Source organism: Tribolium madens, unplaced genomic scaffold (assembly GCF_015345945.1).
Source record: "Tribolium madens isolate multiple individuals breed KSU strain unplaced genomic scaffold, Tmad_KSU_1.1 Scaffold_7;HRSCAF=85;Tcas5.2_LG10, whole genome shotgun sequence".
NCBI classification, from domain to species: domain Eukaryota; kingdom Metazoa; phylum Arthropoda; class Insecta; order Coleoptera; family Tenebrionidae; genus Tribolium; species Tribolium madens.
The window spans coordinates 6,967,271-6,980,761 of NW_025401050.1; the positions used below are offsets into that span (position 1 = coordinate 6,967,271).

Below are 13,491 nucleotides of genomic sequence, written 5' to 3' on the forward strand. Positions count from 1 at the left end.
TTTTTTGGCCTCCTGACATGTAAATGTCAAATTAACGTACAATTGACACCTATTGAAAGACTGTATTTACAGTCGCCTGGGCATTTTACGCACGGACGAGTGTAAAGTGACAGTTTTACCGCACGGCCAAAATTATCTTCATAGACATTTATAAAAAAAAACTGTTTGTAAGATGATAACATTTTAAATATAACGCTCTACACACAACCTTTCAATCTTAGAACTCTTTTTTCTTCACACCACTTTATAATTATAAACACATTGTACTGGGCTTTCATACCTTGCTCGCGATTTTTCGGGCAATAGCTCGGTTGTAACATTTTCTGCAGCACTTCTGATTTCTGGTGGGGTACACATGGGGCTATTATCGCTCGACATTTTGAAGCATAAATTCACCAACAAGACAACAATAACAAAACTTTGTGTCTGAGACGTTTTTGCGTCTTTTTTAATTGTTTGACATTAGAGTGCATTGCCACCGTGATATTTATTGTCAAACGTATTTATTTGTATTAATTCTGAATTTTGTAATTTTGGATTTTTGTTTAAACGTCGGTCAAAAAGCTTAATACAAATCTTGTGCGTTAACCATTTTACAGTGCTCAATTATTAAAGCACTCCGCTGCGCGTCGTGCTTCAAATTCATTTCGCACTGTAAAATGTAAGTTACCGCACACGAATGTAAATAACTATTCTTGTGACATTTAGTCATAAAAGTGGTCACTTTTTTGACGTTTGCGGATAAAATAACAAACAACAATCTGTAATTTTTAAATTTTAATTATCAATACAGAATTTTGAGTAATTTTTTAACTATTATTATTTACATGATAATTTTTTACGCCATGCCTGAAAGGTAAAACTTTTACTTGTGATGTTGTTGAGTCATAAAAGAGACACTTTTGCTACGTTTGCGGATAAAAATTATTGTAAACCTTCTCTCATCTTATTATGGATATATTCCACTTTTATATTTACATGTTTACTGGTTTTAGTGCACAGAAAATAAAAATATTTTAACAACTTTTCCAAAAACGCCATAAAAATTCTCTTCGCCATAAATCCCCCCCCTATTTTTTTCTTCCGGAATCAATTTAAAATTTGGCACCGTTCTGGCCACATACTAGTTGATTCGCATCCCCGCCTTGAAATTAGACTTTCCATCATAAATGCAATGCCGAAAGTGTGAAATAAATTCAGCGCAACTTTTTAGCGGTCTCGAAACGTCGCCAACGAAAAACGACAATAGCCCGAATCTCTGTCCAAGCGACAAAATATTTGGCAACTCTTATCAAACCGTCGTATATAATTACATTTCACCGTCACACTACAATTTATTCGGGGGGGTCTAAGCCCTTTGTCTGCTTATAAATGATGACTGTTCGTATTAATGTTTCCAGCCTCGTGGGCATCTGCGTGCCCGCCGTTTCGCTTCCGAATTATTCCACCAGATTGTAAATTATAATAAACGGAAGCGAACGTTTTATCAAGTGGAATGTGAAAATTTGTTGCTCACCGCAAACTTATTATTGTAAACTATAATTTACTTTGAGAGCAGTAAAAATGTTTCGTGACGCTCTCGAAGGGATGGGGATATATCATGCCGAAGAACTGTTCTTCCGGGAAATTACGCGAAAAATGCCTCAGTTATCGTGTGCAAAAGAATTCTTCCTCGCATTATTCCAAACACGACACTAAAAGCAAACACGAGACAAATTTACTAAAAAATATGACCTCTTGCCCCAGTTGCACGGTGTCAAAGGTCAGTACTAGAATTGAGTTTAAGCTCTTCTATTATTCAAAGCTGCTTCCACCACCGATTGACATTAATCACTTAAACTCATCGTAAATTACATTGCATGCTCCGAAAAGCTAAATTTAAGCCACATTTATTTGCCAGAAAGCGACTAATCACCTTCCGGTAAAACCCCAACAATACAATTCTTTTCGAAGGAACATTTAATCGCGTTAGAGATATTTTTGGTGGCACTTGCTTTTAAATTATTAACCGATTTCGAATTTTGCGCGTTTAAATTCAAGACAGTTGCGATTTTGATTCCTACTAAATTATTAAAAATAATCGGACGTTTTCGTATTACGAAATCAAGCGGTTTGAAGAAAACTTCTTGCTGTATTGGATGGAAATAGTGCACAATCCGATTTTTAGCACGTGTGTAGACACTAAGAAATAACTGACCTATACAAGACGTGAACAATTTTGTCTTGCTTTTCGATTTTTACAAATATGGGAATTTAATAAAAGAGAAATTGTAAAACAAGAGACATTTCAAAAAATACTGCACTGGCAACTGACATGTTTTCATTCGTCAGTTGTCAATAATTTATAGAAATCTGTAATATGAATTTTATCGACATACTAGGTACATCATGTTTACATGATGTCTGTACTTGTTTGTACTTACAAACAAATGTAGTCAACTTGTTTTTATTTCACACACATTACTTTAAAAAAAATGTATTAGAATAGAAACACAACATTTAAATAAAAATATTTATAAAAATGTTTTAATCACACATTAGTTTAATAAGGTAGTCTTATAATTTATAAAATTGTGGCAAATCAATAAAAAATTTGATAATTTTCGATCATAGTGGCTAATGAAATTTTTGGTAACATTGAAAAAATCGAGAATTCTCATTTTATTATTTATTTTTGTCACTTTCATAAGAAATTTAAGCTAATAAATTAAGTAATGTATAATTAATTTTAAAAACAATTTTAGTTTGACATGTACCTAATAATTCCCCAAAAACCTACCAAGTTGATCAAGAATTTAATTTTTTTCTTGCTAAAATAAAAATGATGTAGAAAAATCTACACAAACACAAAAATACGTTTTTTATATAAACACTGTTTAGCTTTTCCAAAAAGATTTTTAAGATATATTAAATTTATTAAGGACTGATGCTGTTCAGCAAATTGGTACTTGTGTTTTTTTGTTTTTTAATGCAGATTTCATAAAATAACACATTTATTTTATGTCTCATATAAATGTAAAACCATAATGAAAATTTTCATAGTGTAGATAAGCATTATTGTCTGTTAATAACCGTCTATTTTCAAGCTAAGTATACTAGTTTAATAAGAAACATTAATTTTTGTTAAATTGAGTGTTTCACACAACATTACGAAGCTTGCGCACCCAAATATACAAAAGTCACAAAACACTAGAAACATTTAATTATTTAATTTTTGGAAACCCATGACAGTAGTTGTCAAACTAATCACTGTTTTATTAACAGTCATGAACTGCAGTTTTTCAGAAACAATTATTATTTGTTCTATCAAAAAACGGCATGAATATGATTCTAGTTTATCTATCATATTCACTAACTAACTAAAAACGTTCTAATTTTTAAAAGGATGAATAAACTAGAGAAGATTATCCAATTTTGCAAAATTTGTAATCGAGTTCGTATAGGAAAATCATGTAAAACACATTGTATATTTTTTTATAAAAAATTAAATAAGTTCAAAATAACAATGAATTTTGTTCAAGCTTAACAACAAAAAAATTGTATTTGTGTGAACTTTTTGAGAAAGAAATATACAGAAGGTTTCACATAATTGTGCAACTTGACAAACTCTAAAAGCAACCAATTATATTTTTTAAGTTGATGTGTAGTTGATTTGTAGATACTTCAATAACTTCAATGAAATTGAAACTTTGAATGTGAATCACACTGTATACATCCTGTTAAAAAAATTGAGGTCACACGATAATGATAAAAAAATTACAATAAAAAAATGTATCGTGTTATCAATACATTGTAAATTTAAATGAAAATATTGTCAAAAGTGGTGTAAAAATTCGTAAACGTATGACGTGCATAGATTGTTACGTTTAATAAAATGCCAAGATAAACAAGAAAAGTATCTCAAATTGGTAAGTTTATTGTATAATTCACCGGTATTAGGAAAACATAATCCACAATTGTCTTTAATGAAATTTAAGAGACACTCCCAAAAAAAGTATTCGTTAAAATAGATGCTAAATTTTGAGCGACTAAACAGTCTGATGTTTTTTCTTTGGGAAAAATAGTGTTTTAGTTTAATTAAGTTTTTACTAATTATTATAAACCTAAACCACAAATATAAAATTCTTTTTTACCTTAACTTAAAGAAAATGTATTTACGACTTTTTTATAAAAAATATAAAATAATGAGTACTAAAAATAAGCTGTAATTTATGTTGTGTCATTATTTTAAGTTTAATTGTTTGTTTATATTGTTTTTTATCTTATATAAAGTATTGCAACCACTAATAGGTCAAAAAAAACAATAAAAATTTTAAAAAATGCATAGACTAACTACTGGGGAATTCAAAATTAAAGAAAAACAAAATTAGAAAGAAAAGGGGTTCTACATTTATTCTAGAATAAAGCAAGTACGTTTTTATTGCTTGCTCTTGAGGGTTTCCAAAAAATTTAATACTGCGCCTTATAAATAATTCTTGCGGTGTCGAATTTTCCTCGTCTAGACAGTTTCGATTTTGATTCGGTTTAAATAATTGAAAGCAATCGTTTCGAAATTGAAACCTAGTTTCTCTTATCGAACAAGCAAGTTTTTGGCACGTGTTTATCCAATGTGATAACTGACCTATCCAAGCTGCGTACAACCTGTTCGGAAGCTTCCCCAAACCGCCTCAACTCCTTGCAATCTCTTCGAAATTCTCAGCTTCCGTGTTTTCACTGTCACTATCACCAGTCACTTCTCCTTACCTGTTTGAGTCTCTCAGGCCTGGAAGCCGTCGGGCTTGCGGCCAAACTAGTGACGAGCTTCCTGCTCCAGCCGACTCAGACAGCATCGATCGAGCCTACAACTCGTCCTGCTCGATTTACTGTGACACACATGGACATCCTGCACCATCCACAGCAGGTGGTCTAGAGCACGTGTCCGGCAGTCCGGACTTCTTAGGCACTAGGTTTTGTTGAAAGTGCGCGCGTGCGGTTCGCGGGTCAGTTAGGTCACTCTTCACCGCTTCATGCCAACACACTGACGTCAGATGTGGTGGTGAGCGTCTACTATCGAGCACGGGCGGCGAACTTCGGCCACGAGGGTGCTCACCACCGAGACGCAAGCGCCGCGACGCCGACGCGCAAACGCCAACATTTCGCACACGGGGATGAACAGCGCACCTGCTTCAGGAGAGACTTCATAAATCAACTTTGCAGACGGAGAATTGGACAAGGGGATTCGGAGCGACATCAGGGGGTTGTTCGACAACCTGACGGAAGGGTAATTATGATGTGGGAGCTGACAGACGAAAATTCCGCAGATTGATTCGTTTTTAAGAAAAGCAAGTGGTTGTAATGGTTTCTAGAAAGCTAAGCAACTAAAAAAAGACTTGGTTATTTCAATATGTCAATAGGTCAGGTCAACTTTGAATGATTGTTTTTTTTATTAGTAAAATCAGCTTTTTAAATTACATATATACAAAATTGTACTTGATGTTTTGATATTTTACGATAAAAAAAGCTCTTATGTTTTTATGCTTATGTGCTTTGATCATGCTCTTATTACACTTATTAGAATTAGAGAAATATTGCTGACTTGACTTTTGGGGGTTTCAAACCCTGCACCTACCTGCCGGAAATAGTGACCTTATGTCACTACGCCACCACGCTCCTGGCATGTATTTATGCTCTAGTTTAATATATTCTGACAAAACTTTCTAAAATTTTTAATTTTAGAGTTTCTATGATGTTTTATGCACATTTAGCCGTCTATTGCTAATAAATCCGACATTGTTGGCGTTAGCCTCTTGTGTTTGAGATCGTTGGAATATAAAGGAAAGTCCATTCTTCTACGACAAATCGTTACCGAGACAATTGTTGATAAAATCAAAAATATCGAAAATATTAATTCGACTATAACTTTGAAACTACAGGGTGATTCTTAAAGCTTCCCAAAGATAAATGGAGACAAACTGTACCCTTTTTACGTTTATATCTTTTAGGGGCAAAACCCCTTTCATCCGTGCCACTTACGGCGTTGCAATGATCAAATACATTTTTATCAAGTTAATACCGTGGTTTCCTAATACTATTTACGAACACATCAGGTGCGTACGTTTTACCTGGAAAATAACTTTAATAAATTGTATTTGGGGAACGTTTAAACAATGAGTTTTTTTAATATTTTTTCCAGCATGTTCTCATTTGATACTACCAAGAATAAACTTTTGTCGGTATATTTAAGAATCACCCTGTATTACGAATTTTGCAATTTTTTCAACGCCAATCGATTTCCAAGAACATTTTACATATGTATGCATCAAAACATAAAAACATTTGAGGTACAGTTTTGTCGCAATTTACAAAATATAAAAGTGAAAATTTGTTAACATGTTAACATAACGTTTTATGCGCTTTTTTGAGTTTTTAGAAGTTCCGGAAATGTAAAAAACGTTATACAGGGACGCTAAAAAATATATATAGAGCTAAATATTTTCAGAACGGTTTAGCAGAGCACGTTGAAATTTGGGAAACAGTTTATCTACTTTTTAGCAAAGAGCTAACGATAGACAAAAACAACATTTTCAAGGCTAAAAAAATTACATTTTTTTAATGAAATATGCATGTGTTTTTTCTGAGTTACATCACAGAACTCAGAAAAAATGCTCCTCTTCAAAATATCAAATTTGACCCTTCTTGACATTAAAAAAAAATCAAGTTATCATCAGAACAAATGGCGATAGAAGTTTGATAAACATATGAGGCAATTTAATTTAAAGCGACCCTGTATAGATTAATTGTAAAGTTGAAAATTTTTTTGATTTTTGGTCGAGGTTTTGGTCGATTTTTGGTACCCGAAGCAGTTTATTGCTAATAACTCCAGAACTACTAGTGCTAGCCTGTATTTAGGATCGTTAGAAAGCAAATTTAATTTTTTGTCATAAATAGAAAGATCAGTGTTCTACGATAAACAGTTATCGAAAAAATTGTTGATAAAATTAAAAATATCAAAAATTTGACTATAATTTTGAAACTATTACAAATTTTACAGTTTTCTTGACGCCAATTGACTCCTCGAAATATTTTACTTACGTGCAGTGTAAAACATTAGCCATTTTAAAAACCGTCTAGCTAAAATTGACAGAATAAAGAGAAGTAAAAAATGTATAAAAATGTCTTTTTTGAGCTGTCCCATGTCCCATATTTGGTTTAGTTTTGCAACAAAAAAAAATTTACTGCTTTGAACTGTGAAGTTCCTTTCAAAATTTTAATTTTTCTTAAAGTTTTAATACAGAATCTGTATTTTTGTGTAAAAACTGCACATCTAGTGCTTTTTTTCCTTGAAGTAAAATTTCTCGAAATACTACGTCCGAAGGTAGAATTTTAATTTTAGAAAACCATGCCATTTGTGACATAATAAAATAATAAATAAAAACTATGAAATCTGTCTGAAAATATTGATTTTTATTAAATTTCTAATACAGAATCTATACTTTTGTGTAATAAGTCTAAGTTGATCGCTTTTCAAATCCCAGCCTAAATATTATGGAACTGTACTATTTTCCAACACTAAATTATTCTCGTAAAGATGTTTTCTAAATAAATTCGATAAGGAGAGTCGTGTGATTTTTTAAATTACATACAAGCGTGTATATAGAATGCTCAAAAAGTGGTGCACCACTCAATGGCAAGTTATTGAAAACAACTTAGGTTTCATACATTTAATTAACACTGAAAAACAAATCTTGCGTTCGTGAAGATTTTATATGCATAGGTTTACTCTAAAATAAGGATTGTAGTAATGGAAATTTGATAATACAGAAAATGATCATTTCTTTTATCTAGTTATTTCAAAATACCACTTCCTACATTTTTTCTTCTTTTGAGACTTGTCATACGCAGCTTGTTTGCAATTTTTCCTTGTCGTTTTTGTATCTACTTCATATTGCATGTAGCCGTCACGACGTTGAAACAATGTAATAAATTTATGATAAACACAAACCATTCCAATTTAAGTGATAAATTATCTATAAGAGCGCGTCCAGCAGTTCCAACTCCCTAACATTAACAGGATAAAATTCCCACCAGTGGCTGTTATTCATGCAAGTCCGATTAAATTGTATCCAGCGCCAAGTGTGGGTCGGCATATAAGGGAAGCATTTTCTTAATTGCATCGGAGTTAGCGGAGTTCTCGTGGGGGATGCTACAGTAGTCGAAAATCTACCCTTTCTTTTGAACACATTCGCCCACCCTTAGTGCGTCATTTGCATAACCCGTTTCTAAATAGCACATGTGATTTTAATATGCCGGTTCCCAACATCAAAAGCTATTATCTTAAATGCTTTATGTCTTTTGTAATGAATTTGCACAGTTTGCGCCGCGGAGAGATACAAAACAGAATCGCTAAGATTGATCGATAAAAAAAGTAAAAACCACCGAAAAGCATAAATTCGGGATCAAACATTCACTACGGCTAGTGATATTACTCTGGCAGTTATACCACCGAAACTGAAGCGTTTTATCGGTTTAAAGGGTGCCAGAATGGCTTGTTTAAATCGAATGATAACAGTTGTTACGTTCGTTTTTAAAAAGAAAATAGTACAGCGGGTTTTAATTTGCAATAATTCTTCCCAAACTCGCCAATAACTCGCTCTTTTTTATGTGGGGTAGTTCGAAGCGTACCAGTTTTAGACTTGAAAGATAAATCGGCACGCAATTTTCGCAACTTTAATTCGATTTTCTAAAAGTAAAAAATCGAAACTACTTTGTTCAAGGGTATTGTATGTAAAAAAAATAAACACAAAGGCTATTTCAAACTTCAGCAACTCGATAAATAGCTTTTACTGGAAATAAGACATCGACTAAATGTTTGTGACAAAGGAAAAGTTACTTTTGTCACTGAAAGCTTTGCCAGTTGAACTTTTCGTATAATTAGAATTTTGATACTTTGTTTCATGTTTTAGATCGCTTATAAACATTGCTTTAAACGATGTTACAAAGCTTCAAGTGTTTCAAAGCAATCTAAAGTAGATTTTTATAAAAATATACAAAAAATTGAAATTTCATGCCTTTGTAACACATCAGTCAATATTTTTTCAATCTATTATAAAATTAAATTGTTGTAAATTTTGTTTGTTTAAAAACTTGTTTTAGTAAATAATTTAATTTTTTTTAGGGTCATTAACGAAACATGTTGTTTCTAATCTACTTATATTAGTTGATCAGGGCAATCTTAACAGTCAGCACAAAATCAACATATTTTTACATAAATATAAAAAAACAAAATCTGTGGTTTAAATACAGCAAAATAAAATGACATACATTCGTTTGACTGTTTTACAAAAACAAAATAATTTTTTTATAGTTCTAATTATGTAATAAAAACAAATCCAAATAAAAAAACAAACCTTAATACAAAAGAGCTTTGATTTCATTTTACTAAAAAAATTTATTTTATTCTTTTTGAAAAAATGTCATATTTCGTAATATTTATTTGCAGTTGAAGCAACTTAGTGTAATAGTCTAATAAAAGTAGATATCAATCTAGCTCCGCTCTATTAGCATAGTAATAATTTAGTTAATTTTTTCAACAATACATTTTATCACTATTTCTAAAAAGCAAGACAAAAACTAACTAGAAACTCTTGCTGTAGTCAAAAATTCATACAACACTTCTTCTGTATTTTCTCCTAAATCTCTCCAATTGATTTTTCAATTTGGGTAGGTACTCCAGTCCAAGAGCTGGTAATTTTTTTACTACTAATTAAATTAATTGAGAAAATCTGACGTTAAAGAATTAAATAAGGTAAAGAATTAAATGAAATGAAGTCTTTTTTTATTATGAATCTTTTTATTTACTAAAGTACTTACAGTAAATTTTTAAACTATCAAAATAAAAACTTTATTTCATTTCTTTGGTTTTTTACTTGACAGACATATTGACCATGTCTATAGATTAATTACACCGTTATTTTTTCACTTTAGCACATGACCTGTTATTATATTCTAAGGTAGAACTATTTTCATTAGTAAAAAAAGTGAAACGCATTTGCTTTTTCTTAGACATTTACTAAGTTAATCCAGAAAATTCTTATGCGTATTATAAAAAAAATATTTAAAATCAATAACAAAACGATTCTATTGATGTTTACTAAAAATAATTTGTTCCAAAAAATTCACTTCCTGCAGGACTACTCGTAGGACGAAAACAATTATTTGTACAACTAGTTTTGAAAGTCATACTTTTTTTCACGAATTTGCAGTTGATTAACGAGGGCTCGGCCCAAATGAGTGAAAAAAAGGACTTTCAAGACAAGTTGTACACAACATTTTTCTGCAAGAACCCCAAAGACCAAAAAGATATCAATTTGATAAATCAATTCGTAATGTATTGCGAACTCTTTGTAACAAACTCTATATAAACAAGAGTTTGTTGTAATTAATGATTGTTTAATAAAATCGATAACTTTCTATACGCATGATGAAAATTTAACGTTCATAATCATTATGCAAAAAAAGTATTACGAAAGTTTTTTGCTAAAACAGTTTTTCAATTACATTATGTCAATGGTACACTAATGTTCTTAAAGCACCTAATATATGTATCTGATTTAAAACATAGAAATTAGCAAGAATAAACAAAAAAATTGAGTTTACGTATTAACAGCAAATAGAAAAAATGGAATTTCTTTGTATTTAATTTTTATTATTTTAAGAAAATTAAATCTATCATAGAAATAACTGCTATAAAAAAACTGCTATAACAAATTCGTAGCCTAAAAAAAATAACTACCAACTACTTTATAAAAAAATGTCGGAACAACTTGTAGACACCTTAGTTTTTTTGTTGTTGGTTTTGTAGACCATAAAACGTAAATTCCTGATTTTTTTCAAAAGGAATCGTAAGATTTGCCATTTCCCCTAACTAAATTCGGAAATACATAATATAAACGACCAAAAACGTAACTCAGAGGTCTAACCTTGAAAAGTTATATCTCGTGAAAGAAGGTTCAAACAATTTTTTATCATGATAACTCAATTGAATGTCCTTTATGACCACCCAGGAGATAGTTTGATAGTTTTGAATCAGCCTGTATTTTTGTATTAAAAAAAAATCAAATATAATGTTGTAACGCAAAGTATTTCATGTAAGGATATCTCGTATCACTTTGTTAGGATCAAATGTACTTCCTAGCCTAAAAAAAATAACTACCAACTACTTTATAAAAAAATGTCGGAACAACTTGTAGACACCTTAGTTTTTTTGTTGTTGGTTTTGTAGACCATAAAACGTAAATTCCTGATTTTTTTCAAAAGGAATCGTAAGATCTGCCATTTCCCCTAACTAAATTCGGAAATACATAATATAAACGACCAAAAACGTAACTCAGAGGTCTATCCTTGAAAAGTTATATCTCGTGAAAGAAGGTTCAAACAATTTTTTATCATGATAACTTAGTTGAATGTCCTTTATCACCACCCAGGAGATAGTTCGATAGTTTTGAATCAGCCTGTATTTTTGTATTAAAAAAAATCAAATATAATGTTGTAACGCAAAGTATTTCATATAAGGATATCTCGTATCACTTTGTTAGGATCATATGTACTTCTCGAAAATTTGTTCTACGAAAATACTTTATTAATTTTAATGTTTTTAAATAAAGAATATTATAATAGGACACAAATATTTTTGTCCATTGAAATAAACCAAAACATTTTCTGTGAGTCATTTTCTCCTTTAAATTATTTCAATATTCCAGCATCCTGCGCCATTTCTCCTACTAGTCATGACTCATCCGCATCTCTTCGATTTCCCACTAAACCGAAAAAACGCACCTTTATGCATTCCTGTGTACTTATCCTTGAGCACCGTAAACTCGTATATCTTCCCGAACTCCTCGAACATCGGTCTGAGGTCATCCTCCTCCAGATGCCTCGGTATCTGTCCCACGAAGAGTTTGATGACATCGCGATTACCATTGGTCTGTCCCGCGTGCATTGTCGGCGAGGTCGGGATCAGCATTCTACGCACCCCGTTATCGATCACTACACCAGACAAATACGCAGACTGTATTTTTCCTCCCGGTCCACTCCACTACACTATCAACCTAAACCTAGAAGCTTTTTGAACACAAGCGATGGTGGTGGACAGTCTTAACGTTTTGCAAGTGTTTGGAGTAAATATTGCACAAAGTTCTAACCTAACGACCACAAGAGGACTTCACCTTCACAACACTAAACCAACACTGGTCGCCAATGCGTGTCCCCTAGGTCTTTGTGCAGTTGCATCGTAGGCATAGCCAATCTGAATTCACCCTTACCCAATAAAGAGGTGTAGGGTAGGACCCCTTATACAGCTGACTCATACCCTAGCGTAATTCCCGCTAGCGAGGCTTGATGGAAAAGCCGCCTTCTACCACCACCACACACCCTAATCGAATCGAGGGCGATGCACAGGAGCTTGAAGGTAAAGGACGACACCTGACCTACTCGTAAAAAGGATTGCAATACTCTGACTCTCCCACCAAAAAAAGAAAATTTGCGTGTAATTTTTTACACACTTAAAAGCAATGAGTTTCTTGCCTGACTACAGGTTTAAACCCTAGTTAAGTAAGAAGGAAGCAATAGAAATAAAAAAAATAATTAGTTGTTTATTCTTCAATCTTTTATTTCTAATTTTAGAAAGTTAGTTTTTTAAACTTCGAGTACTTTTGGTAAAATTTTTCTTAGGAGTAATAGAATAACTGCTTGATAATGATAAGTTTCTTGTATGACTGACTGTAGGCTTAATAACTGGCAGTCAAATGTGTCAAATAAAAAAAAGCAATAAAAAATAGAAAACACATTCTCAGAGACACTACATATAAAATTTCTTGCGCAACTTCAGATTAAAACAACGAGTTAAAAAAGTGCAAAAACTGTAGAAATTTTTAAACAAATATTTCTTTATGACAGGTACTCGTAAACTAGTAAAAATTTATATCAACATGTTAGAAAATGTTTTCAAAAAATTTGCTAAATATCCATATTTCAAAATCTTTAGAAGGTATGCTATTCGTCATTGTGACCAGAGAGATCTTCTCCATAATGTGAATGAAAATACTTTATTATGTAGAAATGTTTTTTGTGTTGTTTTTCTTCAAAAACTTTTGTGTGATGAGCTTGACAGCTCTTATCTCATGGACCATATTAAAATTATAGTAACTAGAATTAACAACAGAAGTCTTTCTACATTTTATTATTCTTCCCCAAATACTTTTTATCACCTTAATTCACCGCTTCTTAAATGTTTTAGATTAGGTATAACAGTATTAAATCTTCTTCCATAAATTTCACTCTAAATCAGTAATAGTCAAGCTTCTTATATACTTCTCCTAATAATTTCTTGTATTTGCTTTTGTAATTAATTTTTCTTTTCTTTATGTAATAATATTTTTTTAAATGCACTTTAACTTACTCGTCTATTTTTCTTGTTCTCTATAGACCTTATAGTCTGTTGAAAATAAATCATAT

At 31.7% G+C, this 13,491-nt stretch overlaps 1 protein-coding gene across 12 annotated transcripts in view; it reads right to left on the minus strand.

The window, feature by feature from the left end:
• Positions 1-11,868, minus strand: part of LOC123010289 (CUGBP Elav-like family member 4) — a 372,656-nt gene extending 360,788 nt beyond the window's left edge. For 3 of the 12 annotated variants that reach the window (XM_044407033.1, XM_044407034.1, XM_044407037.1), the window contains exon 1: positions 11,815-11,866. In XM_044407033.1, the coding sequence (XP_044262968.1) occupies positions 11,815-11,824 (10 nt within the window). In that variant the 5' untranslated portion in view covers positions 11,825-11,866. Of the gene's footprint in view, positions 1-4,621; positions 5,024-11,814 lie in introns of those variants that run through there. The other 9 variants (XM_044407043.1, XM_044407039.1, XM_044407041.1 and 6 more) reach the window with 5 other exon arrangements.
• Positions 11,869-13,491: the final 1,623 nt, after the last annotated feature.